This window comes from Xenopus laevis, chromosome 9_10S, assembly GCF_017654675.1.
Source record: "Xenopus laevis strain J_2021 chromosome 9_10S, Xenopus_laevis_v10.1, whole genome shotgun sequence".
In the NCBI taxonomy this organism is placed as follows: domain Eukaryota; kingdom Metazoa; phylum Chordata; class Amphibia; order Anura; family Pipidae; genus Xenopus; species Xenopus laevis.
This window is the reverse complement of record NC_054388.1, coordinates 17141088-17164482: the sequence shown is the minus strand read 5'-3', so window position 1 is coordinate 17164482 and position 23395 is coordinate 17141088. Positions and strand designations below refer to the sequence as shown.

Here is a 23395-nt window from a genome sequence, read left to right as displayed (position 1 = left end):
ATCATCCATAATGTAGAAAACACACCAGCGTTTTTTGGGACTTAGAAAAAATTTTGACTTTTTTTGAAACAATCCCTATCTACTCTATTGCGCTTCACCAGGTCTGACGTGGCGAAGGAAGTCTAGCGTAAAAGGTAGCGTTCAGTACACTGCGCAAGTTAGTGAATTTGCGTAGTTACGTCGCTAGCGAAAATTCGCCAGGCGTAAGGGTGCGAAGTAACACTAGCGAAACTACGCCAGCGTTCGTTAGTGAATTTGCGCAGTAACGAAAATGCCAAATGCTAGCGAATTAACGCTAGCGTTCGACGCTTCGGCGCTTAGTGAATTTGCCCCATGGTTGTTGTAAATGCATTTAAAAATCTCAGCAATCAAATATTGCCTGCCCCCCCCTATGCCTTAGGCATAGATGCAGGACAGGCAATTACTTTTATTTTCCATTCTGCACCTAGATTTCACTGCACTGCCCACATTCCCCCTGTTCTCTTCACCATTTAATTGTGTAACCAGTACATGGGGATGGATATCAGGTCCCCCATTCTGGTTCATAAACAAGATTTTGAGATGATGTAAGGCTCCTGCCTGCTTACTATAATTATGAGTTCCCAGACAGAAGGAAACAAGATTCAAATAATTTTTACAGTGTAATTAAAGTTCATTTTGGTTGACTAACATGTTAAAATAGGATTTGGAATTATTTTTTTGGGTGACGGATCCCCTTTAATTAAAGGAAATGTTTACTTTTTGTTCTGTGTTCCTACTTTAGCAATGGCGGCTGCCGATATAAGACATGAACTGACCTGCTCCATCTGCCAGGAAATTTATACTGATCCTGTATCCCTGCCGTGTGGCCATAATTTCTGCCAGGTCTGCATTGAGAGAACATGGAAAAGGCAGGAGAGTTTAAAGGAAGATCATTCTTGCCCTGAATGCACACAGAGTTACAGGAGAAAACCTGAACTAAAGAGAAATGGATGTCTGAGTAACATAGCAAAGCAATTTTTTTCTACTCACCCAGAGCAGGACGGGACTGGGATTTTCTGTAATTACTGCATCCATTCCCCTGTACCTGCTACTAAATCCTGTCTCTTGTGTGAAGCTTTTCTGTGTGATGCCCATGTGAGAGTGCACAGCAAGTCAGCAGAACACGTCTTAACTGAACCCACTGCTTCCTTCAGCAACAGAAAATGTTCTGTACACAATGAGCTTCTAAAGTATTACTGCTGTGAGGTGGTGCCTGTGGTGCCTGTATCTGTACCTCCTGCTGCCTGGCTGGAGAACACAGGGGCCACAGGGTGGAGCTGCTGAATGAGGCCTCTGAGAAGAAGAAAGAGAAACTGAGGAATGTTCTGGTGAAACTGAGCCCATATAGAGAGAAGACTGAGAGAGGAGTCCAGAGGCTGCAGGAGCGCATGAGAGAAGTGGCAGAAAAAGCAGCAGGTGAGACAGAGAAAGTCACTGCCCTATTTAGGGACATCAAGGAACAGCTGGAAGCCCTAGAGAAGCGACTCCTGAGTGACATCTCCAGGCAGAAAGAGGAGCTTTCCCTCCAACTCACTAATCTGATCCAGGAGCTGGAAATAAAGAAGATCAAATTGTCCAGGAAGATCTGTCAAATTGAGGAGTTGTGCAACATGGCAGATCCACTCACTGTCCTACAGGAACAGGAATCAGATGGAACTGCCTTTTGTGGGGCTGAGGAGACAGATGATGAGGACAGAGAGAGAGATGATATAAAGGTCCCTGCTGTAGATGTGGATCTGATCTCAGAGAAATTACTCACAGGCTTAGTTGGGATTGTGACTGATATAAACGGAAGCATCTCTAGGCACAAGGATGAAATCTTGTATAGTAATGATATAAACACAACTACAGAGAGTAACGATTCCACGTATCCTATTTCTTGTAACCAAGTTACAGAACTTACACCTTCTATTCTGTGTAGGCAGGAGGCTACAGTCCTGGCACTGGATATAAATACAGCTGCTAACAATGTATCTGTATCAGAGGACAGGAAAACTGCCATCTACTCTCTAAGAGACCGATGTCGCCCGCAGACCCCAGAGAGATTTAAATATTATCAAGCCTTAAGCCTTATATCAAGCCTTAAGCCTTATAGTAATGATATAAACAGAACGACAGAGGGTAAGGATTCCACATATCCTATTTCTTGTAACCAAGTTACAGAATTTATGCCTTCCCTTCTCTGTTGGCAGGAGGCTACCGACCTGGTACTGGATATAAATACAGCTGCTAACAATGTATCTGTATCAGAGGACGGGAAAACTGTATCCTACTCACTAACAGACCAATGTCGCCCGCCGGGCCCAGAGAGATTTAATTATTATCAAGCCTTAAGCAAAGAAAGTTTCCATTCAAGGCAATATTACTGGGAAGTGGAGGGCAGTAAAAAAGGAGATTGGAGGGTAGGGGTGGCCTATCCCAGTATAGAGAGGGATGGGGTAACGTTTCACCTTGGGGATAATTGTAAATCCTGGTGCTTATGCAAAGAGAATAATGATTATTCAATGAGACATGACAGAAAAGTAATCAGTTTACCCCACGTCCCTTCCTGTAGGAGAATCAGAATCTTATTGGACAATGAGGCCGGGCGTCTGTCCTTTTATGAGCTGAGTGAGTCAATCAGGCACCTACACACCTTCACTGGCAAATTCACTGAGCCCCTTCATGCTGCATTCTGGGTGGGTCGCTTCGGTGAACCCTCGGTGACAATCATTAGTTCTTTATTTAATTAAAAATATATAACTACAAAAGCCTTTTACTAATTGTTCCTAAAGACAAAATATATCTTGGGGATTAAAAGTATAACAAAAAAAGCCCCAAAAACACATCATGGGAAACATCTAATACACCTGAATGACACAAATCCCCATGATATACTCCATCAAGGGGCAGGGGTGTTTATTTTGGGGGATAGAAAGCTTTTCAAAATGTTTTTTTCTGAAAAGGGCGGTGCTACTTTTGCGTGACATGCAGTTGTCTATTTAATAACAAGTCTGGAGTTCAGGGTCTCCAAGTAGAAAAGTGATAACTCACCAGATAAAGGAAGAAGCCCAGGTGCACGGGGAGAGGACAAGCCGAAAAAAGCTTTGGAGCAGGCACTCAATGAAGGCAAACTTCCACCAGGCAGATGAATTCAAAGTGAAGAGAGTTTATTGTGTCTACAGCCTTACGCGTTTCGTGTCATAAACACTTATTCATAGGCTCATGATTAAGTGTTTATGACACGAAACGCGTAAGGCTGTGGACACAATAAACCCTCTTCACTTTGAATTCATCTGCCTGGTGGAAGTTTGCCTTCATTGAGTGCCTGCTCCAAAGGTTGTTTCCAGTTGTCTATTTAAAGCATAAAATGGCTATATTATTGGAAAGTGATTGAAACCAAAATGAGTGTCAGTTTGTACAAAATATACAGGCTCATTACATTATATTGTTTCTGTGGCATGAACAAATGTTTTTTTTGGATTTTCACTGCTTTGGCTGAAAAACAGATCTTCTAGAATAATGTTTTTTTTTTCCAAGAACTGAACCAATCTGATAAAAATGTTTGTACAGTTTAAATTCTTTAGATAATTCTTTAGATAATTAAAAACAATCAACACATATCCGTACCCTTCGAAAAATATACATTTCTGTAAGCCATAATAAACGGTATTTGCAATCTGAAAGATATCACCGTTCATTCGAAAATGGCTGATACTTTGTAGTTAGGATTATCTTTTCAATTAAAACATTAAAAGAAACTTTTAAAAAAAATTATGTGAATAATTAACCCCTAATAAGAATCTGGATAGAAATGCTGTATTTTATATACTGAACTTACTGTACTAATCATGAGCTTCAGTAGCTCCATAGCAGTTGATACATAAAGTTGCCCTTAGCAGCTCCCCATCTTGGATCTTGTTAGGTCATCTTTTGTGTGTTAATGGCACTGCACATGCTCAGTGCGCTCTGGACTGCTGCTGAGAACAGAAACTACGCTTAGGGGGCAAAGCATCAAAACTCTAACAAAAACTGATATTACATCCAAATGCAGCCCCCTTGCCTCCCCCATGTGTCCCCCCCCCATTGTTGCACCCCAGGCAGGTGCCTCTGCTGCCTACATCTAGTATATAACCAAATGTTAGTGTTATACAGCATGTACAGCTTTGGTTTCTATTAACTAAAATGTTTTGGACCTGGGGTTTCCATATAAGGGTTTTTTTCCCAAATATTTTGAACTTTATATAAGGCCAATAGGATTGTTTAGCCACTAAAATTGATATATGCTTCTACAGGTATGAGACTTGTTATCCAGAATGCTTGGGACCTGGGGTTTTCCAGATAATGGATCCTTCCCTACATTGGATCTTTGCATCTTAAGTCTACTAGAAAATAGGGATAACATTTGGCCAAATTCCCAAATCCCAAAAGAACCGAATCCGAATTAGGGTACGGAAAGGAAAAAAAGGAAAATCTATTTTTATCTACAATGAATAGTCACATGATTTACCTTCCTGCCCTAATTTGCATATGCAAATTAGAATTCGGATTCCGTTTTGCCAGGCACAAGAATTCTGCGAATCTCAATCCGTCTGAAAGAGAATCCTGGCCCGAATCCCAAACCGAATCTGGATTTGGTGCATCCCTACTAAAAAAACATGTAAACAGTAAATAAACCCAAAAGGCTGGTTTTGTTTCCAATAAGGATTTATTTGAGAGCCATTTGCAAAAATGTATGCGCAATGCACATTCGCAAAAGATGGAAAAACCGGCATAGCAGTGTAATATTTTAGCGCTCAGGAAAAAACATGGACAATATGTACTGCGCAAACTTTATAAAGGACCCCCTTCGTGTTTTGTGCAAGGTCATCAGCCCCAATTACTTCATTAGGCCTTACTGGAGAGCAAAAGCCGAAGAAGCAAACAGGCTAGAAATGCTACACCTGCATCCACTTCACTTACATTCACTTACTCTGACCCAAGTTAAAGCTTGTGTACAATGGTCATGTTTTCCCCCACAATGCACCACTTTCCCCCATAATTTATGCTTCATTTGGGGCACAATGCTAATTTTGAATTGCACACAATTGTGCCCGGCGCAACCAATTTGGACGTTCACATGCACGAAGACTGTCTGTCATTAATTCTGGAAGGCAGGAAGGAAGCAAGTACCTTTAATGAAAGTGGGTATGGATGCACTCACTGCGGGAAAAAGTGTAAGTTGCCCACTGCTCTTACAGAATGTAAATAAGCCCTATTATGTTTTGGGATACTGTACCACAGCCCTGTAGCAGGGATGAGCTGTGCCTCCAAAGATGACCCAGTAGCTCCCTATCTTCTTTTCTGCTGATTCACTGCACATACTCTGTGCTGCTGTCCATTACTTGTCTGTCATTGAGCTTAGAGACCCACTTACAATTTACTGTATAAACATAGAAAATGGCACACTAAAAGGTTGATTAATTCAGATTAATATTACATGGAACTACAATTAGCATGAGGATTTAATAATCAGTCCTGTAGCATCAGCTTCTACAGTTGTGTTCAGAATAATAGCAGTGAGTTAAAAAAAAAAAGTAAATAAAGCTCAAAATCCTTATAATCGCTTTTATTTCCACATTCCACAATTCTTCTACATTTCTTGTTTTTGCCTCACAAACAGCATTTTTGATGTCGCCCCACAAGTTTTCTTTTGGATTATGGTGTGGAGATTGGGCTGGCCACTTCATAACGTCAATCTGGTTGGTCTGGAACCAAGATGTTGCTCATTTACTGGTGTGTTTGGGGTCATTGTCTTGTTGAAATTCCATTTCAAGGGTATTTCCTCTTCGGTATAAGGCAACATGACCTCTTCAAGTATTTTGATGTATTGAAACTGATCTGTGATCCCTGGTATGTGATACATAGGCCCAACACCATAGTCTGAGAAACATCCCCATATCATAATGCTTGTGCCACCAGCTTCACTGGCTTCATTCTGTACTGTGGCTTGAATTCAGTGTTTGGGGATCGTCTGACAAACTGGCTGCGGCCCCTAGACACAAAAAGAACAATAACGCTTTCGTCACAGGTAACTTTACACTTTTTTGATCTTCCTGGAGCTGATCATTGGCCTGGAGTCTTTTCCATTTTGGCTATTCTTTTATCCATTTGAATAGTAGTTTTCCGTTTCCTTTCCTGTCTTTCAGGTTTTGGTTGTCATTATAAAGCATTTGAGATCATTTTAGTTTAACAGCCTGTTATTTTCTGCACTTCTTTTTATGTTTTCCCCTCTCCAATCAACTTTTTAATCAAGGTACACTGTTCTTCTGAACAATGTGTGGAACGGCCCATTTTCAGAGAGAAATGCACTATAACCAGGAGGCACAACATTTGCTCCTTCCTTAATAAGCCATGTTTGGCTTTAGGGTTTAGTGCCCCTTTAACAAACATAACGAGCTTTCACATTTTGATAACTGCAGAGCTTAATAAAATCTGTGACACTGCAAACTTTGGCCTGTTACTCAGCAACTATGGGCTCATCTAATGATCTGAAATTAAGGAAATTGATGCATCTGAAGCAGAGTCCATAAGGTCATCTGTAAAGGAGCTGCAGGAAGGTTTGGTTGACACATGTGTGGGGTTGCACCATTGCACATACATGATATTATTCATTATTTAAAACAAAAACTTTGGGAAAGGAAACACTTGAAGACAAGGGTACTTTCCTGTCTCACCCCACCTAAAGGTGGCCATACATACAGAGGTCGCCAAACGAGTGGATCTTTCCTTGATATGCCCACCATGAGGTGAAAAATATTGGGCTGATCTAATTGTGGATAGTGGCCTCACAGCTAGCGGACTACAGGCGGACCATTAAACCAACGTGGTCCTCAATCCAACAAGATTTTTAAACCTGCATGATTGACATCTGACCAACTTTCGGCAAGATATCAATCTGGAAAACTCATCAGAGGGCCCCATACACTGCCCAATAAGCTTCTAACATAATCTGCATGTTATATCGGCCTGTTTATGGGGACCTTAACACACAATTAGTCCAGACAATGAAAAATATATGAAAGATAAGGCTCAATGAAACTAAACATAAATAGGACCCTGGTAACTATGTATTATCAGTAAATTGAAAGGGGCAAGGGCTGCCAGTTACTTGAAGAAGAGAAAAAGAAATTTGCACATCCCTAATGGTGGATGGCTAAGGCTAGTGGCCAGATGTAGCAGATCTCAGCCTGTGGAGAAACACAGGTCCACAATCTGCTTTTATGCTGCTCAAAGTACCTGCACAGAAAAACATAGCCTCGCCTTGGGTGAAGACAGACATGGCGAATTTTGGGCTGGGTTTCTCCACAGTACCCTAAAGGGAACTTCACATTATTATTAAGGAGGTGGATTGGGTATTGGACGCAAGAACCCTACATGCCCAACTGTCTGTGGCTTGCCTGGTGCTAGGGTTTGAATGTGGGGGAAAGATTATTGGGAGGGGCTAGGGAAGACCTGGAAGTTGGGGGTCCACTTTGGCACCAATGACAAAGTTAGAGGGGGGGAGAAGTCCTCGAATTATTTTTTAAAAAACTAGATGAAAAGCAGAGAATGAGAATTTAGTGGCTATTTATCTCAGAGACATTGTACTGGGAAATGTACCTTAGACATTAGGCACAAGAAATACAGGGCTACTAAAAAACTCTTAGCCCAAATTAATCCAGGGACTGAACCAGTCCTTGCAATGTGTTGAACCTTGTAACACAGAATTATTGCAGATTTATCCCTACTCACACAGAGAGAAAAGTAGTGTGTTGTGCTAGGCTTACACTTACAATTTCCAGCTATAGGGGCACAGCATTCAAAGCCTGGGCTGCAGTGATCACTTCATAACAAGGAGTCTGACGGTAACCGGACAATTTGGTCAATTCTTGTTGGTAGGTGTCTTGAGGGCTGCCCTGCCGGATGGACTGTGTGCAACCAGCGCATCATATGAATGATATCTATAGAATGGTTTCTCTGCAGGTTATTAGCTATTGATGTGATCAGTTCTAATCTGGGGTACTGTAAGTAGCCAGTCCCTCTTATATTTGCAATGCTAATAAATTCTGAGTGTTGAAATCCTGGAAACTTGTTTGAACCCTTTTGTTCTTTTTGTTTTGTTTAGCCAAATCAAAAAAACTGCCACAGTCTTGCACCTTACTATACACTATTTATAACTACTCTACTAAGTAATATACTGCCATAGAAAAAAAGGTGTAAGGTTCTTAGTGGGGTCCCTCAGGGCTCAGTATTGGGTCCACTTTTAATTAACTTGTTCATTAATGACTTAGGGGAGGGTATTATAAGTAATGTATCAGTGTTTGCAGATGACACAAAACTATCCAGCCCAATTAATTCCATCCAGGATGTGGCATCCTTGCAACAGGATCTTGACAAACTGGCAATCTGGGCAGCTAAGTGGCAAATGAGATTCAATGTTGATAAATGTAAAGTCATGCACCTGGGATGTAAAAATATCCACTTATACCCTTAATGGGACTGCACTAGGCAAATCCATTATGGAAAAGGACCTTGGAGTCCTTGTAGATGATAAACTTGGCTGTAGCGAGCAATGCCAGTCAGCAGCATCAAGGGCAAATAAGGTCTTGAGCTGTATTAAAAGGGGCATAGAGTCAAGGGAGGAGGGGGTCATTCTTCCACTGTATAGAGCACTGGTAAGTCCCCATCTAGAATATGCCGTACAGTTTTGGTCCCCAGCGCTCAAACAGGACATTATTGTATTAGAGAGGGTCCAGAGAAGGGCAACTAAGCTGGTAAAAGGTATGGAAAAATCTTAGCTATGAGGAAAGACTGGCCAATTGGGGATTTTCACGCTGGAGAAGAGGCGCTTAAGGGGTGATATGATAATTATGTATAAATATATAAGGGGCTTATATAAATATCTCTGTAATGCTTTATTTACTAGAAGGTCTTTCCAGTTGACACGAGGTCACCCATTCTGATTTGAAGAAAAGAGGTTCCGCCTAAATATTCGGACAGGTTTTTTTTTTACAGTGAGAGCTGTGAAGATGTGGAATTCTCTCGCTGAATCAGTCATACAGGCTGATATATTAGGGTAGAACTACATGGATGATTTCCCTGCGATTGTGCCGGATCCGAGCTGCGCTAAAACGCAGGGGTCAAGTGGGAAGTGACGGAAACAAGGTAAGCAAAAGCAACGTTGGGTGTTGCAGGGTTCATCCGAAGCGACATGACTGTCGGATGCAGACGCAGTATGCAGCGACTGCATCCGACAGTCGTGTCGCATCGGACGTTGCTGTTGATTAATTTGTTTTGCGTTGCATCTGACTTGAAGCCTGCATTTCGGCGTATCGCATACCCGCCTTGGCAGGTGTTTTAACAGCTAGGCCGGTAAAATACCGTTGTGGGTTTGCACCGAGGTGCAGCACATGAATAGGCTTAAATTTTCTTCCTTTTTACTTTAGTGCTTGGTCAAACAATTTGTAGCTACTTCTTTTATGAAATCTGGGATCAGGCTTATTTCTCATTCATTACTTTACAGGGAGTAGACTTATTTGGGGAAAGATTTGGGAAAGATTTAAGGAGAGATTCACTAGAAATAAGTGTCAGACGTCACACAGTGTGTATAAGGGCATATTTAGTAGCAGCATAGTAGATGACATTGAAAAAAAACTCACATCTATCAAGTTCAAACCTGCCTAGATGTTAGTAGATCCACAAGAAGTTGTAAACCCTCATATTAAGCTTCTCCATTTTGCCTCAGGGGGAAAAAAGTCTTTCCTGCATCTGCGGGCAATTGTACCATTCCCTGGGTTCGACTTTGTACTAAGAGTTAATTTCAATAACCTTTTTTTAAAAAGGCACCCAGCCTTTCCTTGCAGCTATCTACTGTATATGCCAGTTAAGCTGCTTCAGGAAAATAAAACCCACAACTTCCAAGTTTAAGTAATCTGATTGGCTCCCTTGTGGCTGCGGGAAGGATCTACTGGTGAATATATCATTATATATAGTGATCATATCCCCCTTAATTGCCTCTTCTCCAGTGTAACCAATCCCAACTTGCTCAGCCTTTCTATTGTAAGTAAAGATGAACTGCAGCTCACCGTTTTATTGTTTGATTGGTTATCCTGCGGGGTATCCTGTGTTGATGCCCCAATCGAGTCAATCAATGAAAATCCAAATGCAGGACAAATCCACAGCAGTATTCTTAGACTGCAAAATCTTTTATTGGGAATGTAACCAGACACAACATGTTTCGGGCTAGGCCCTTTATCAAGTGCACAGGAACATACAAGGTGCTCAGCCTTTCCCCATAACTGAACCCTTCCATTCCCTTTATTAGTTTAATTGTTCTATTCTCTACTTTCTCTATATATTGACCCGTATTTATTTATATATTGTGAACATAACCCCCTTATAAATACTGATTATATCCTCCCTTTACAGCCTCTACTCTACAGGCTGGATTTGTAAAAAGGCCCCAGTGTAGGGTGGCAGAATTTTCGGGGGGCATCATGCCGTCCAACCACACCCGCATTGGTTCCAACGCACTGGGGATTCGCAGGAGATACAATTGTTTTTAATATTTTGTGTGCACCAATCCCCAGTACTCCGGACTCGATGCTATGTAAATCCGGCCCTGCTTCTCCAGTGTAACCAATTCCAATTTGGCCAGCCTTTCCCCATAACTGAACAATTCAATTCCCTTTATCAGCTCAATTGTTCTTCTCTGTAGTTTTTCTATTTCTATTTATTGCCCCTTATATATTTATATATTGTAATCATAACCCCATTCTATATAGTAATGAGATCCTTCCTTTACTGCCTCTTCCCTGCCTACTGCTGACTGGCATAACTTGTTACAGCCAAGTTTATTACTGATAAGTACCCCCAGAGACTTTTCCATTACAAATCTACTTAAATTAGAAGAATAAGTAGCTGCATAACCATTTATCAATATTACATCTGCCACATAGCTGCCCAGATTGTGGTGAAAGGTGGGTACAACATTTCTTTCCCAAGCCTGTATCAATCTTTGACAATCTTTTGAAAATCCATGGAGCTTTCAATAGTTATACTATATCAGGAGTGATAGAAAAGAACCCCCACTTGATCAGTTAGACTAAGGCAGTCACAATGTAATTTTAACACACTTATTAATTGTCAGTTAAGTTGTAAGCACTTAGATAAGCACCACTAATTAGTGCATAAAGTTGAATATATCACTTAGCAATAAGTTATAAAGTGCTGTGCAATAAGTTATAAAGTGCGGTGCAATAAGTTAATTATAAAGAGCTCTGAAATCCAAAAGGATCTATATATTACCTTAAACCATATAATTCGGACGGAACCCCTTCACACAGATTTATATCCTACCAATGTAAACTATAATATTGTGCCAAATGATTAAGTGCTACCCCAATTGATCACTAATTTCTAATTAATTGTTTGCAATGCTATAAATTAAATTGATTTATGTAGAGAAATTACTAGTTGAGAAATTTAATTCATTAAATATAAAGTGCTACAGTGCTGTGTAAGTTAGTACTCATACGTGAATAGTAAGGTTCAATTGATTAAATTGATAAAATTAAATAGACTGCCATTTGATAAGATAAAAACTAAAATCAATGCTCGATTCATAAAAAAAGGAGGAAAATGAAAAAAGAGGAGGTGGAGTTGTCCAAAAACTGCTACCGGAATTTTTTCTATCCCTGGGACACCACAAAGATGGAGAAGGAAGAGTAACCGGGACTGTGGTCTCATTGTTAGCTGAGCCTTAAGCTGGTTTGAGAGGCTGATATATCCTATAAAACCACAATTCCACGGTCTCCTGGGAGTTTAGTATACAGAGAAGGAGCTGAACCGAGCAAGGATTATTTGCACCACCCCCAACGAAAATTGTTTAAGCCAAGGTTTTTAAATAAATTAAAAATAGCCAAAGATCAGGGAAAAGAACGCCGACGCGCGTTTCACAATGTTTGCTTTGTCAAGGCGTAATGAAAGTCTTCCCTCAAACGCGTGATTTAAGTTACTTCCGCGTCCTACGTCACGTGGCTGAGTTATTGCGGGATCTTACCACTTGATCGCACACGCTCACACGCTCCCCCTACACCTATCGCCAGATTTACATAGTGGGCACCCCTAGGCCCACTACCGTTCGTCGCCCCTGTCCCCTCCAGGGGAACAGGAGAAATGGAGATTGGTGCACGGGAAATTTAAAAAATGATTGTATCTCCAGTGCATCCCCAGTGTTTTTGAACCAATGTGGGTGTGGTTGGGCAGCATGCCGCCCCCCTAAAATCCTGCCCCCCTAGGCTCGGGCCTAGGTGGCCTTTCCACAAATCCGGGCCTGCCTATTGCGAGGACCTCCTGGAGTACGTGTGCTTCCCTCCTATTGGCGCCGCCGTTGTCATGACACCCACGCCGTAACTCAGTGTTATATAACACAAAAGGACACCCCTGTCATTCACCCTGGTTAGTTTAAGCTTTCTACATGCAAGTATTGCATTTATGATCCTAAACCAGGAGTTACCTTAAAGACAGGAATGTTGAGGAACATTTCCATTTGTACAAATCACCATTGTATATGAACTAGTTTTTTAACCTATAATTAAATTATTTATATATTTATATACCGTAATTTGTTATATAAAAACCATTAATTGCTCTTATTAGATGTATATATGATATAGTCAAATATTTAAAAGGATAAGAAAAAGAGAACTAAAATGAAGACAACCTATCCACCCTGCTTAAAAAATAGCTTTTAGTTCCCTTCTTTGCTTTCAGGAATGGCAGCTGCTGATTGAATTTTCACTTGCACCTTTTAGCAGACTTGCCCCTATGTGTTCCATTTTAACTTTCTAGACTACAGTTTTGACTAGTGATTTGTAAATCTGCTATAGTCGCCCTGCCATGTTTTCCTCTAAGTGTATGTTTCTATTAATATGTGGGTGGGTGAAGAGAGTCTTTTCAAAAACATATACAGGTAACTTTAAAACCATTGACACTTTGTAAGCAATATAGATTGGAATGTTTATTAGAATTACATTTTATTTCATTGTGCAAAAATTGGGTGTGCTGTTACTGAAAAGTTCTAATATCAAATTTTACATGGATTATTTTGTGCAAACTTTTAATAACACAGACTTTTCAGGGCACATTCATTCGTATATGTGTGCCGGTACCTCGTCTGTTCATTGCCGTGGATCCAGGGGAGGGCCGTCTCTGGGGAGTGCGTGCAAACTTTGCTTTGCTGATTAATGAAAAGAGCCAGAGTAATTTATCTTCACTTCTGTTTCTTGGTTATTGATTTGGTTTTTGTTTAGTTATGAAACATTTGTTACGAAATGAACTGGTAGGCACCAAGGACACAAAACTCCCAGGGGCAGCTCTGTGTTTAAAAAAAAGGAAATGTTTACTTTTCGTTCTGTGTTTCTGTTTTAGCGATGGCGGCTGCCGATATGAGAGATGAACTGACCTGCTGCATCTGCAAGGAAATTTATACTGATCCTGTATCCCTGCCGTGTGGCCATAATTACTGCCAGGGCTGCATTGGGAAAACATGGGAATGGCAGGAGAGTATAGAGGAAGATCCTTCCTGCCCTGAATGCCGGCAACATTACAGGAGAAAACCTGAACTAAAGAGAAACAGAAGTCTGAGTAACATAGCAAAGCAAATCTTTTCTACTCACCTAGAGCAGGAAGGGACTGGGATTATCTGCAATTACTGCATCCTTTCCCCTGTACCTGCTACTAAATCCTGTCTCTTGTGTGAAGCTTCTCTGTGTGATGCCCATGTGAGAGTGCACAGCAAGTCAGCAGAGCACGTCTTAACTGAACCCACTATTTCCTTCAGCAACAGAAAATGTTCTGTACACAATGAGCTCCTAAAGTATTACTGCTGTGAAGATGGTGCCTGTATCTGTGTGTCCTGCTGCCTGGCTGGAGAACACAGGGGCCACAGGGTGGAGCTGCTGAATGAGGCCTCTGAGAAGAAGAAAGAGAAACTGAGGAATGTTCTGGAGAAACTGAGGCCAGATAGAGAGGAGACTGAGAGAGGAGCCCAGAGGCTGCAGGAGCGAAGGAGAGAAGTGGCAGAAAAAGCAGCTGGTGAGACAGAGAGTATCAGTGCCCTATTTAGGGACATCAGGGAACAGCTGGAAGCCCTAGAGAAGCGACTCCTGAGTGACATCTCCAGGAAGAAAGAGGAGCTTTTCCTCCAACTTTGGGAACTAATCCAGCAGTTTGAAATTAAGAAGAATGAGCTGTTCAGGAAGATCTGTCACATTGAGGAGTTGTGCAACATGGCAGATCCACTCACTGTCCTACAGGAACAGGAATCAAATGGAACTGCCTTTTGTGGGGCTGAGGGGGCAGATAATGAGGACAGAGAAAGAGATGATATAAAGGTCCCTGCTATAGGGGATCTGAATGTGGATCTGATCTCAGACACATTACTCACAGGCTTAGCTGGGATTGTGACTGGGATAAAGGGAAGCATCTCTAGGCACAGGGATGAAATCCTATATAGTAACGATATAAACATAACTACAGAGGGTCACGATTCTACGTATCCACATTCGCCTTCCATTCTCTGTGGGCAGGAGGCTACCGACCTGGTACTGGATATAAATACAGCTGCTAACAATGTATCTGTATCAGAGGACGGGAAAACTGTATCCTACTCACTAACAGACCAACGTCGCCCGCCGGGCCCAGAGAGATTTAATTATTATCAAGCCTTAAGCAAAGAAAGTTTCCATTCAAGGCAATATTACTGGGAAGTGGAGGGCAGTAAAACAGGAGATTGGAGGGTAGGGGTGGCCTATCCCAGTATAGAGAGGGATGGGGTACAGTTTCACCTTGGGGATAATTGTAAATCCTGGTGCTTATGCAAAGAGAATAATAATTATTCAATGAGACATGACAGAAAAGTAATCAGTTTACCCCACGTCCCTTCCTATAGGAGAATCAGAATCTTATTGGACAATGAGGCCGGGTGTCTGTCCTTTTATGAGCTGAGTGAGCCAATCAGACACCTACACACCTTCACTGGCAAATTCACTGAGCCCCTTCATGCTGCATTCTGGGTGGGTCGCTGGGGTGAACCCTCGGTGACAATCATTAGTTCTTTATTTAATAAGAAAAGTATAAAAGTATAAAAGACCTTTACTAATTGTTCCTAAACACAAAAAAAGCAAACAAAACACATCATGGGAAACGTGTATTACGTGATATACTCCATCGAGGGGCAAGGGTGTTTATTTTGGGGGGACAGGAAACTTGTGTTATTCCCAAATAGGGTGGTGCTTCTTTTGCATGACATACAGTTGTCTAAAAATTGCATAAAATGGCTATATTAATGGAAAGTGAATTGAAACAAAAATGAGTGTCAGTTTCTACAAAATACTGAACCAATATGATTAAAATGTTTGTACAGTTTAAATTCTTTGGATAATTAAAAACATATCAACATATATTTGTAACCCTCAAAAATATACATTTCTGTAAGCCATAATAAATGGTATTTGCAATCTGAAAGATATCACCGTCCATTCGAAAATGGCTGATACTTTGTAGTTAGGATTATATTTAAGAGAAAAAAATTACATGAATAATTAACCCCTAATAAGAATCTGGCTAGATCTTCACATCTTAAGTCTACTAGAAAATAGGGATGCACCGAATCCACTATTTGGGATCAGTCCAAATTCCTAAATCCTTCCTGAAAGATTTGGCTGAATACCGAACCGAATCCTAATTATATATGCAAATCAGGGTAGGGAGAGGAAAAAAAATGGAAAAAACCATTTTTTTATTTCCTTGTTTTGTGACGTTATGTGATTTTCCTTTCCACTCCTAATTCGCATACGCAAACTCAGATTTGGATTTAGTTCGGTGCAGAAACGTAGAAAGGCTGTGGCACACACTTACTGGAACAAGGACCCAGGTGCTATTCAGATAAAGTTATATATCCATGTAGAAAGCTGAAGCACACTGGGATTTGTCAAGATAAAACTTATTTTATTAAGAAAACATTGGAAACGTTGATCTAATAAAATAAGTTTTATCTTGACAAATCCCAGTGTGCTTCAGCTTTCTACATGGATATATATATATATATATATATATATATATATATATAATTCTCCAATGAGTATCCGCACACCAAGGCAATATGGATAAAGAGAGGGGTGCGAGGTAATTTTGCATACACTGATAGTTTCCAAACCAGCACTCCCTTTAGTGAAAAAAATGTAATTTTTATTGTTACATAGTATCTGCTTCCAACGTTTCGGTCCCTGTTGGGGAGATCATCCTTGAAAAAGTTAGAAGACCGAAACGTTGGAAGCAGATACTATGTAGCAACAAAAATAAATGTATTCACTAAAGGGAGTGCTGGTTTGAAAACTATCAATATATATATATATATATATATAATACACAAAAGCCATGAATATCCTGTAAATTATATCCTAATAAACGGTGAGTTCTGATGTCATCAGTTATAAACGGTGAGTTCTGATGTCATTTCTGTCACATGACTCACTGAAACTTGTGTATTATAATAAATAAAGTACCCCCAGTTGCAAAATATGAGGATATTAGAAGTTACCTCGGAGTTCCATGACCTGTATAAAAACACTCGGCCTTCGGCCTCGTGTTTTTATATGGTCATGAAACTCCTCGGTAACTTATAATATCCTTATATTTTACAAGAGGGGGTACTTTATTCACTATATATATATATATATATATATATATATATATATATATATATATATATATAGTGAACAAGGATTGCGCCACTCACAGGGTTTTAGTGAAAAAACAAAAGAATGTTTTATTATTAAGCCTCAACGTTTCGATCCCCCCACAGGGATCTTCGTCAGGAGCAAAAACAAACAAACATATATGAAACCATAAGTTGCCTTCTGCACTCACTTAACTGGGAAAAATGCCCTAGTACTAACAGATCGGCACCTGATCTGAAAGGCACCCCAATTTACACACAAAAGCCCACAAGGGAAAATAAAGGAAATGCATGCCGAAGTAAACATTTTCATTTGTATACTATTAAATAACATTAAGCTGCAATAACTATTAAATAAACTTAATACCAAAAAACAAAAATATTAAAGAAATATGTTAAATCATGGCACCTACAGTATAATTGTTAATCACCTAACGTTTAATCACCTATAAAAAACAAACAAAATATATTGCAATATATTTAAGCTGGCCAACTATGTCAAAGTCATTCCATATCTGGCCAGTCCTACGCTCAAATAGCATCAGATTCATTAAGAATTCTATTGCTTCCTTTTACATTTTACACAGGGACTAGGTTTTACCTGCAATAGAATTCTTAATGAATCAGATAAAATTGAGCATAGGACTGGCCAGATATGGGATGACTTTGACGTAGTTGGCCAGCTTAAATATATTGCAATATATGGACAAACAATCCCTGTTTTGTTTAAAGGGTAAGGCATTTTTCAGTAGCAGTAGCACAAAACGTCTCTGTCTTAAATATATTGATAATGGGTTGAGTGCAGAGGACTCTTGTATTTGTCTATATTTGGGTACTCCAGCCAAATGACATATTTAGCAATTGAGGCATGTTTAGAGACAGTTTAGAAACCCTTTCATTGATAAACACTGTGGGGCTCATTTATAAACTTCACGCAGGGCAGATTGTTTCACTCAGATTGTTTCGCACATTTACTATGGATCGAAGTTAAATCCTTCAAATATCGAAGTCGAAGGATTTACCGCAATTCGTTTGATCGAACGATTGAAGGAATAATAAACGATTAAATCCTTCGAATCAAACGATTCGAAGGATTTTAATCCATCGATCAAATGATTTTTCTTCAATCAGAAATTGCTAGGAAACATTGGTGCTCGGTAGGTTTTAGGTGGCGAAGTAGGTGGTCAAAGTTTTTTTAAAGAGACAGTACTTCGACTATCGAATGGTCGAATAGTCTAATGATTTTTAGTTTGAATCGTTCGATTCGAAGTCGAAGCAGCCAATTCGATGGTCGAAGTAGCCAAAAAAATACTTAGAAATTCGAAGTATTTTTCATTCTAATCCTTCACTCGAGCTAAGTAAATGTGCCCCTTAATGTGCCAGCAGAATTGCTAATTATTTTTCGCACTGTGAGTGTCCATAAGAGCTTTTTTAAATACGCCAAAAAAATGCAATTTGCAAATATTCATGCGCACACTCTATGTTTGAGTTACGCCACAACTTTGGTGGCGGAGAAAATGTTCGCAAAACAGTTTTGCAGATTGTGAATAGAAATTACTGTCAACGCTATTTTCTCTCACAACCCCCTCACACAGTGGTCGCACTCACACAAACGCCCGTCTCATTTGAGAGCCATTTGCGAAAATTTATGCGCAATGCAAATTCGCAAAAGACGGAAAGACCGGCATAGCAGTGCAATATTTTAACGCTCAGGAAAAAACATGGCCAATATGTACTGCACAAACTTTATAAAGGAACCCCTGCGTGTTTGTGTAAGGTCCCAATTACTTCATTAGGCCTTACTGGAGAGCAAAAGCCGAAGAAGCAAACAGGCTAGAAATGCTACACCTGCATCCACTTCACTTACATTCACTTACTCTGACCCAGGGAGCAAAGTTAAAGCTTGAGTGCAATGGTCATGTTTTCCCCCACAATGCACCACTTTTCCCCATAATTTATGCTTCATTTGGGGCAATGATAATTTTGACTTGCACACAATTGTGCCCGGCGTAACCAATTTGGACGCTCACATGCACGAAGACCGTCTGTCATTAATTCTGGAAGGCAGGAAGGAAGCAAGTACCTTTAATGAAAGTGGGTATGGATGCACTCACTGCGGGAAAAAGTGTAAGTTGCCCACTGCTCTTACAGAATGTAAATAAGCCCTATTATGTTTTGGGATACTGTACCACAGCCCGTTAGCAGGGATGAGCTGTGCCTCCAAAGATGCCCCAGTAGCTCCCCATCTTCTCTGCTGCTGATTCACTGCACATACTCTGTGCTGCTGTTCATTACTTGTCTGTCATTGAGCTTAGAGACCCACTTACAATTTACTGTATATCCATACAAAATGGCACACTACAAGGCAGATTAGTAATTCATTCAGATTAATATTACACGGAAGTGCAATTAGCATGAGAATTTACAGTAATAATCAGTCCTGTAGCATCCGCTTCTACAGTAGTGTTCAGAATAATAGCAGTGAGTTACAAAAAAAGTGAATAAAGCTCAAAGTCCTTTTATTTCCATACAGGTAAATGCATTGGGAACAAGCAGTGTTTCTGGGAACTGCTGCACATCTGTGTTACATGGAGTCCCCCAACTTCCGCCATGTTATATTCCACAATTCTTCTGCATTTCTTGCATTTGCCTCACAAACAGCATTTTTGATGTCGCCCCACAAGTTTTCTATTGGATTATGGTGCGAGGATTGGGCTGGCCTCTTCATAATGTCAATCTGATTGGTCTGGAACCAAGATGTTGCTCATTTAGCGATGTGTTTGGGGTCGTTGTCTTGTTGAAATTCCAATTTCAAGGGTATTTCTTCTTTGGCATAAGGCAACATGACCTCTTCAAGTATTTTGATGTATTGAAATTGATCCATGAACCTTGGTATGAGATAAATAGGCCCAAAACCATAGTCTGAGAAACATCCCCATATCATGATGCTTGTGCCCAGGGCCATGTATATATATATATCTATCTATATCTATAATTCAGTAAATGGACCCGCACTCGTTCTTAATAGTGAAATAAATGTGCTTTTATTCACAGGTTCATATTCACAGGAAATGAACCTGTGAATAAAAGCACATTTATTTCACTATTAAGAACGAGTGCGGGTCCATTTACTGGATTGTAAAATGAAACTTTGACCAACGCACCACCATCATCAGAATTGAATCCGGGAGGAGTGCGTTCACTGTACTGACATATATATATATATATATATATATACACACACATATACAGACCCCCCTAGGGTGGCATGGTTTTGAAGGGGCCCTCGGGGTGCCTATTTTTTAAAGATTTTTTTCTTTTTAAACCCTCCCCACCGTCCGCCACGTATTTCCACAAAATCCGGTGATGGAGCTGAGGGGGTGAGGGGTAGGGGGGGAGAGGAAGAATACGGAAGTGATGTCACGCGAATGTAGGGATGTGTTTAGGTCCGATGCCTAGGGCGGCATCGGACCTAAATACAGCCCTGCTTGTGCCACCACTCTTCACTGGATTCACGGTGTACTGTGGCTTGAATTCAGTGTTTGGGGTTCATCTGACAAACTGTCTGCGGCCCCTAGACCCAAAAAGAACAATCTTGCTTTCGTCACTCCACAAAATTTCTCTTTTTTCAAGCAATTTTGCAGATAGTTTGACTTTACATAGGTGTCTTCTAAATGTAACAGTATCACAGGTACCTTTACACCTTCTTTGATCTTCCTGGAGCTGATCATTGGCCTGGAGTCTTTTCTATTTTGGCTATTCTTCTATCCATTTGAATGGCAGTTTTTCGTTTCACGTCTTTCAGGTTTTGGTTGTCATTTTAAAGCATTTGAGATCATTTTCTGCACTTTGTATGTTTTCCCTCTCCAATCACCTTTTTAATCAGAAGTACGCTGTTCTTGAACAATGTCTGGAACGACCCATTTTCAGAGAGAAAAGCACTATAACCAGGAGGCACAACATTTGCTCCTTGCTTAATAAGGGCCGGAATTGACACCTGTTTTTTTTTTTTACAGAATGAATGAGCTTACTAATTGAACTCCACGCTGCTATTATTTAGAACAATCTATTACTATTCTGAACACTGCTACTATTTGGAACAAGTCTTAATGAACGATTTAGTGACACAGAATCAGCAGCAGCACATCATAACTGTTGGGTTTTAATTAATCTACTACACATACTAGTAAATTATTTGCCATGAAGAACTATGTATTATCAGTAATCTGAAAGGGGCAAGGGCTGCCAGTTCTTTGAAGAAGAGAAAAAGAAACTTGCACATCCCAAATGGTGGATGGCAAAGGCTAGTGGCCAGATGTAGTGGACACAGGCCAACAATCTGCTTTAACGCTGCTCAAAGTTCCGGCACAGAAAAACATAGGCTCACCTTGGGTGAAGACAGACATGGCGGATTTTGGGCTGGGTTTCTCCACAGTACCCTAAAGGAGGTGGATTGGGGAATCAGACGCAAGAACCCTACATGCCCAACTGTCTGTGGCTTGCCTGGTGCGATGGTTTGAATGTGGATGAAGATTATTAGGAGGGGCTAGGGAAGACCTGGAAGTTGGGGGTCCACTTTGGTACCAATGACAAAGTTAGAGGGGGGGAGAGGTCCTCAAGAATTATTTTTAAAAAACTAGATGAAAAACAGAGGATGAGCATTTAGTCCTGCGAGGCCCGAAACGTTGCCTCTCCTTGTCTGCTCATATGTTCTGAGCCAATAAATACACTTTATTGAAAACGTATTCACTCAACGGTGTGCTGCAGTATATTGGACTATGGTATTTATTTCAGAGACATTGTACTGAGAAATGTACCTTAGACATTAGGCACAAGAAATACAGGGCTACTAAAAAAAAGCTCTTAGCCCAAATTAATCCAGGGACTGGACCAGTCCTTGCAATGTGTTGAACCTTGTTACACAGAATTATTGCAGATTTATCTCTACTCACACAGAGAGAAAAGTAGTGTGTTGTGCTGCACTTACACCAAGTTCCAGCTATAGAGGGACAACGTTCAAAGCCTGGGCTGCAGCGATCACTTCATAACAAGGAGTCTGACAGTAACCGGACAATTTGGTCAATTCTTGTTGGTAGGTGTCTTGAGGGCTGCCCTGCCGGATGGACTGTATGCAACCAGCGCATTATATGAATGATATCTATAGAATGGTTTCTCTGCAGGTTATTAGCTATTGATGTGATCAGTTCTAATCTGGGGTACTGTAAGTAGCCAGTCCCTCTTATATTTGCAATGCTAATAAATTCTGACTGTTGAAATCCTGGAAACTGGTTTGAACTCTTTTGTTCTGCTGTTTAGCCAACTCAAAAGAACTGCACCTTACTATACACTATATACAGTTACTATGTAATATACTGCCATATAAAAAAGATTTGTATGTTTCATATGGAGAAAAGAGACCTTAAAGGGGTTGTTCACCTTAAAATGAATTCTTAGTATGATAATCTGAGACAATCTGCAGTTGGTCGTCATTTTTTTATATGTGGCTTTTGCATTTTGATTCTTGTTCAACTCTCCCGTTTGGTATATCCTGGTTGCTAAGGTCTAAATGACCCTAGCAACCAGGCAGTGGTTTGAATGAGAGACTGGGATATGAATGAGAGAGGACCTAAGCAGAAAAATAATAAATAAATAAAAAGTAATTTCTTTTGTGGCTGCCAGAGGTCAGTGACCACCATTTGAAAGCTGGACAGAGCCAGAAGGCAAATAATTAAAAAATGAAAGTCAATTGAAAAGTAGCGTAGAATTAGCCATTCTGTAACATACTAAAAGTTAATTGAAGGTGAACTGCCCCTTTAAGGGGTAAATCTAGAAAAAGGTGGGCCCAGCCCCGCTTCACACTGTGCTCCTGAACTCTCCCCACCCGCTGTCAGGGGATTTGCGGCTGTGAAGGGGGGGGGGGCGTTGGTGGGGGCCTGATGTGGCAGTCCTGGTGAGCCCAGACCCCCCTGCAGTCCGACCCTGCCTTTAATTACAGAGCTGCTGCGTCGTATTTGCTTTCTAATGCTATTCCCCTGTACACTGCATAGTCCAAGCCCTGTTGCCCAACTATACAGGGAGTATGACTCATGTATTATAAGGGATAATGAATCCCCCTACTATTAATTAGAAGGATATAAGAAGTCGCTAAGCTGGTCTGAAGTGAAAATCCAAATAGGCCCTGGCATTTCCGGTACACAGAGGCCCAAACAGCCCCCAGCAGTTCAATAAATAGTGATTGTCTATGGCTCCTTATAGCAGCCCCTCCTCTCACAAGCAGTAACAATAAGTGTGCCCTTGTTGCTTTCCCATTGGGTTCCATTCAATTCACTAGTTCAGTGTTTTGTGATCTTACTTATTCTGGCAGCAGAATGAAGGAGCTGTAAATGACAAGGAGGTTATTGCAACACTAGTCGAAATAATGGAATTACGGACCCTCAATGCGGATCAATTCCTGTTCTGGCCAGTAGATGGCAGTATCCTACCATCTAACCCCACAGAATCAGATTATTCCAATTAGAATAATGGCTGAAAAGTATCTTTGGAATTCAGAACCGAACCCCCCACCTCACGCACTTATTCAGCATACAAACAGCAGTGCAGATTCCCAGCAGAATGACACAATACATGAGAATA

The 23395-nt window shown here is 40.6% G+C and overlaps 1 protein-coding gene and 1 pseudogene across 1 annotated transcript; both read left to right on the top strand.

The window, feature by feature from the left end:
* The first annotated feature begins 765 nt into the window (after positions 1-765).
* On the top strand, positions 766-3093 carry LOC108702661 (annotated as a pseudogene).
* A 10335-nt stretch (positions 3094-13428) lies between these two features.
* On the top strand, positions 13429-15252 carry LOC108702663 (E3 ubiquitin/ISG15 ligase TRIM25). The gene has a single exon (XM_018238268.2). The coding sequence runs from the start codon at positions 13455-13457 to the stop codon at positions 15168-15170; it is 1716 nt and encodes a 571-aa protein (XP_018093757.1). The 5' UTR covers positions 13429-13454; the 3' UTR covers positions 15171-15252.
* The last annotated feature ends 8143 nt before the right edge of the window (positions 15253-23395 follow it).